General features: G+C 36.6%; 1 protein-coding gene across 1 annotated transcript; it reads left to right on the top strand.

The window, feature by feature from the left end:
- Nucleotides 1-3,273: 3,273 nt before the first annotated feature.
- LOC111984472 (nuclear poly(A) polymerase 1) lies at nt 3,274-5,322 on the top strand. Its single transcript, XM_024016102.2, has one exon. The coding sequence runs from the start codon at nt 3,274-3,276 to the stop codon at nt 5,320-5,322; it is 2,049 nt and encodes a 682-aa protein (XP_023871870.2).
- Nucleotides 5,323-5,914: the final 592 nt, after the last annotated feature.

Genomic DNA, 5,914 nt, shown 5'->3' with positions numbered 1-5,914 from the left:
GTATGTAACTTCTAGTAGTGGTTATAATTTCTATAGTCGTTGAGGAAGTTTTGTCTGGATTCCACAAATCTGGGGGAAGTTATTGAGCCAATAACCGCCCCAAAGTTCTCTATATAAGGACCGGTCTGAACCATGCAAAGGTATGAGATACTGAAATTTTTACTTCTAATACAGTTAGAACTTCATTGGTGAGAAGAGACTAACTTAGCCATCGGAGGGTATTAGGCCGGTCCACCCCGGTCTCCTCTGACAGCGTGTTCGTTTTTCAGGCCTTCGCTACCGCTTTCAGCCCATCGAAGCCGAGTTGTTCAGCCTATTGATTCTGTTCATCATCAATTTCCATACTGAAATTGCAATTGCTGTTAAAAGATACAAGGCATGTGATTTCCTTGAATATGGGCAGTTCCTCAGGCCATGAAATGGTAAACGTTGATTGGTTGAGCCTAGAAAAGTTTGGAGAAAGTGGATCATATTTGTAAGGACTTAAAGACATTCCTTTGGGCATGAGATTAATTGTAGGTTAAACAATGGGTCACAATCACTTGCAGAGGAAAAACAATCACAGGTCATGATCAAAAAAATCATATCCATATAATTAACTAATTCATTAGCTAGACATGCTAGAAATGTTTTGAATGTCATTTGGATTGAGGATTCTCCTCCCCCTGCTGTGGAGGCTTTGTACTTAGATTCTTTTTTTATTCAATAAATTTTGAAGATGGTTTCCTTTTTAAAAAAAAAAAAACTAATTGATAGAGTTATCCCATGCACCTACTGATATGAATGTCCCTATTCACTGGGGACTAACTAGGAGTGATGGATCTTGCCACTCCTACCGATCGCAACTTAGTTCTAACTGTTTACATACATGCTTGTATTTTTTTTTTCTCAAGTCACACACACATGTAAAAATGGAATTCAAATTACATTTGATGAATTGATATTTTACCACCTATTAACTTTTTATTGAATTTTTTTAACACAATAGAGTGGATACATTGTCTCTGTGTATTCTTTAAACTCGCAGGATATCAAGATTGATAAAAAAAAAAAATCAATAAATATTTTAATTATTAAGTTATGGATCGAATAGTATAATGTTTATTCATTAGAAAAACTAGTAATTTTGAACATTTTTTAGGGGGCATTGGCCCATATCTCCTAAAAAGGAGCCAAGGCCGCCAAACCTAATTCCTCAACTTAGGCAAGTCAACTAATTGAGGACCAAACTTGCAGTAAATTGTAACCCTTTCGTTTCACGGAAATCTTGTACAAGCTCGAATCTATTTTCCCTTTTAAGCTCTACAAGAGGACCGAGAATGGAGGTTGTCTAAACAAAAAGGCCTTGTGGGTGGTGAAAATTTTATCGATTCAATCTTGGGATAAAGTCTTAGAGAAGCAAATTGTCGCCTCCGTATTAATTACTGTCACCTACTAACAACCACCTAGCATTAAATACTGTGTAATAAATCTAAACAATAGGAGTGGTTGGAGCAGGACTATAACCATCCGTTTTGTCCTAAACAATTTTGATGGGGATAAGACATACCATCATCATCTTCCTGGTCCTTGGGGAAATGGTTAGGCGTCTAACTATAAATATTAAATACCAATCTCCCACACAAGGTGGGGGACACTAGGAATGAGAGAGGTCTACCTATGATCAAGGGGTGTATTTTAAGCATTATTTTTGGCTAGATTGTAGTTTCCGATCCTGAATTGTTGTTCTGACAATCAAATAAAAAATTTATTGTATTGAGTTTATTGTTACCCACTATAGTTTCCATCCATTTTCCTTCTTTCTTTGATGTCGCTTTTGGCTATTTTAGTTTTCACTTCTTTGTTAGTCTTTTTGATTTTGTGTTGGAGGAGGGCTGAAAAAACGCAAATATCAACCGAAAAGCAATATGAGATACTAAGAGCTATAAAATAATTAGGAGATCTTTTTTTTTTTTTTTTTTTAAAAAAAAAAAAAAAAAATTGTGTGGTGATTTTTGCACTCATTATATTCTTAGTATTTTGCAACTCATTAACACACGTTCTAATTTTTAATAAGATAGAACATGTGGTGATTTTTGTTGTGTGGTGATTTTTATTGAGTATATGTGATTTTTTTTTTTAGTTTATTAATATTACATTCTTAGTATTTTGCACTCATTAACTCACTTGACACAAAAATTAAAAAACCTAAGTGGACACATGATACAAACTTAAGTGGAGAAGTGTTGTGTGGTCTCCACGTAAATTTCGATACAAGGTACAAATTGGATTCTAATTTCAAATTCTAATTGAACATTCTCTAAACTTTACCTATAGTTTCTTTTAAAAATAAAAAATAAAAAAACCTTTACCTATAGATTAATTATCTTTTTACTAGGGATAGTGTATTAGTGATTGTGTCATAGTGGGATACTGCCACCGACCTTAAACGAAAAAAAGAAAAGATAAAAAATAGCCAACTAAATTTTCAAAAATCGGTTTGGATTTGGACTTCTCTCAAGCGCCAACACAACACAACACTATATATAAATAACGTTGTTAACAATTTCTCCTAAAGTTGGCACTCGTTACTGTAAGTGAAAAACAGTGATTTTTATTTTCTTTGTCGTTTTTGGTTTCTTTAATTTCTTAATACTCAAAGCGCAAAAATATGATTCATTATTGCCTAGTTTCTGATTTCTTTGAATTGTATTTGTATTTTCTTCTTGTGTTTTACACTACAGCTCTGTTATTTTTTTGAAACTTTTATTTTCTTTGACTCCCAAAACGCAAAGGTGATTGATTATTGACTGCCTGGTTTCTTTGCTTACTATTTATCACTAATAACAAAAATCAAACCCTATTTTTTTTGTGTATATTTGTATTGTCTATAGTGTTGTGCTTCCTTCACTTTTGCCTATCCCGTGATTTTCAAAACTGCCACGGTAGGAGACTTATAGCAGTGCTTTTAGAAACTGCTTAAATAGGTTGACCTATTAGCTATAGGGTAGAATTTTCAATTTTTTTTAAAACAGTTTATTCTGGCCGTTTTAAAACCGCGGCTTTAGGGTTCTTCATATGTAAAGCCTATTTCAACAATTTTAAAACTTCCGCTATAGGTTTCAAATTCTAATAATTATTTCCAAATAATTATTATATTTTTTTAGTAATTATTGTTACATTAATATTTTTATTGTTATACATTTTTGTTTTGTTTTTTTCTTTTCTAATTTTTTGTTTGGAAATATTTTTTTTATATAGTTATCGCAACAATATTGTTGAGAGATTTTCAAAATGGCTATGCCCAAATCAAATCAACCGCCAAGGATTGGAATGTGGGAACCGATTTCGACTGCTCAGCCTTCTGAATTGGATAGGAGTAACACCCGGGAATTACAGAAGCTAATGGAGGATGTGGAGTTGTATGAGTGTCATGAGGAAGCCGTGAAAAGGCAGGAGGTTCTGGGGAGATTGGACCAAATTGTGAAAGCATGGGTCAAAAAGGTTACTGAGGCTAAAGGGTACAACGAGGAGATGGTGGGAAAAGCTAATGCTGTCATCTTCACATTCGGGTCTTATCGGTTGGGAGTGAATGGCCCCGGTGCTGATATCGATACACTGTGTGTTGGGCCAAGGCACGTTACTAGGGAAGAAGATTTCTTTGGTGAACTTCATAGGATGCTGGCAGAGTTGCATGAAGTGCAAGAGTTGCACCCTGTCCCTGATGCTTTTGTTCCTGTCATGAAGTTTAAGTTCAATGGGGTTTCCATTGATCTTCTTTACGCAAAGTTGGGGTTATGGACTATACCTGAAGACTTGAATATTTCTTTACCATCTCTGCTGCTGGATTTGGATGAGAAGAGTGTGCTCAGTCTCAATGGATCTAGAGTTACTGATAAGATCTTGCATATGGTTCCTAATGTCCAGAATTTTCAGACAACCCTAAGATGCATAAGATATTGGTCTAAACAGCGTGGAATCTATTCGAATATTGCTGGGTTTCTTGGTGGTATAAACTGGGCCATTCTTGTTGCTCGTATATGCCAGTTGTACCCAAATGCGCTGCCTAGTTTGTTGGTTTCTCGGTTTTTTAAGCTCTATAGCCAGTGGCGGTGGCCTAATCCAATTATGCTATGTCCCATTGAAGGGGGAGCTCTGGCACTTCAGTCTTGGGATCCCAGAAGAAATTTCAGAGACAAGAAACATCTAATGCCCATTATCACGCCGGTGTATCCTTGCATCAACTCCAGCTACAATGTCTCCTCGAGTACACTGTGTATTATGCAGCAAGAATTTCAGAGAGGAAATGAAATTTGTGAGGCAATGGACACAAATGCAACTGGCTGGAATACTCTTTTTGAGCCTTCCCATTTCTTTAAAGCATACAAGAACTATCTGCAGATAGATATAACTGCTCAGAATGATGAAGACTTAATGAATTGGAAAGGATGGGTTGAATCTCGGCTTCGTCATCTGACTTTGAAGATTGATATATATACAAGAGGGAAGCTATTGTGCCACCCACATCCTGGAGAATTTCTGGACAAATCCAAACAATTCCATCGTTGTTATTTTATGGGGTTGGGGCGGAAACAAGGTGTTTGTGTTCAGGGAGGGGAACAATTTGACATAAGGGCTGCTATTCAGGAATTCAAGGACTTTGTGGGGATATATGCCCTTAAAAAGCCTGGGATGTGGGTTAGTGTATGTCACATAAAATGTAACAACGTTCCACTGTTTGTCTTTCCTGGTGGAGTTAGGCCTGCCCGTCCCAAGAGATTAGGCAGGGAATGTGGTGGTTCTGCTGAAGCTGGTGATGGAAAGAAAAGAAAAAGAGAAGAACCTATCTCAGGCCAGAAATTGAGAAAATCTGATTCTAAGGCAGGGAGTAAGAATGCATCTTTGGCAGTGGAAGCTAAAGTAGTGGATAGTTCAATCAATGCAAGATGTTCTAACGTTTGTAATTCACAAAGTAGTCTGGGAGCTTCATTTTCTGTCAGTGGTTCATCAAGCTCTACGGCAGTTGAGATTCTTGATTCTGATATAGTTCATGCTCCATCAGGGTACCAGCAAGGTTCTTCCAAAGAACATGACAGACTTGAAGACGATTTGAAATTGACAGGTGAAGCCCAAAATTTTGGGGAAGGAACAAGGGTTGAGAATGAGAGGGTACGGAAAGGAGTGGCTACAGGGAGAAGTTGCTCTAGTATCTTCAGGAACGATGGAGGGGAAGAGGAACTTGAGCTTACTGTACCATCCCATAATGTATTATCTGCTGCATGTGTTGCCCCAAAGCCGCTTATCAAGTTTAAATTCACTTCTTCGGTTGGAGCAAACTGCTAAAGCAATACACAAAATTCAGCTGTAAATTTTCAGTTTAGAGTTTAAGACCAACATTCTTGTTTATTCTTTTTCATTTTTTTTTTCTAAATTTTTTTTTTGGAAGTGGCCTGATTGCTACAGGGAAGTTTGTAATGTACAACACAGGCTTCTTTCCATCACAGAACTCTTGTATTGAAATTTGTTTGAGTGAATAAATTCAATGAGATTCAAACTCTCTCTCTCTCTCTCTCTCTCTCTCTCTCTAACATGTGCTGTTTCTTTCCCTCCTTTCGTTATGTGCATCTATGGAGGCGGAAGGGGTGGATGATTATAGTGGTGATTGTTTTCTACTTTTCTTAATAGATGTGCTTCAATTTGTGCTGTTGCTGGTGATGATAGGGGTTACTTATTGGGTTCTCAGGTCTTTAGATTCACTCTTTGAGTATGTTTCATGAAGCTTCATGAATGGTAATTCTGAATGTACACTGAATCAAATTGGTAATCGTGGTACGTACTTCTGTGCACATTCAGGAAAATTCACTCTTGTGCATTTTTGCGAATTTGTTTTAACTTTGATTACTTGCGTGATTTCACAAATCCATGAAAATGTATT

The sequence above is a fragment of the Quercus suber genome, unplaced genomic scaffold (assembly GCF_002906115.3).
Source record: "Quercus suber isolate HL8 unplaced genomic scaffold, Cork oak 2.0 scaffold_352, whole genome shotgun sequence".
In the NCBI taxonomy this organism is placed as follows: Eukaryota; Viridiplantae; Streptophyta; class Magnoliopsida; order Fagales; family Fagaceae; genus Quercus; species Quercus suber.
This window is presented reverse-complemented; position numbering and strand designations above follow the sequence as displayed.

Excerpts from the sequence above, each read along its gene's own strand:
- LOC111984472 (XM_024016102.2), top strand. The coding sequence starts at position 3,274 with ATGGCTATGCCCAAATCAAATCAACCGCCAAGGATTGGAATGTGGGAA.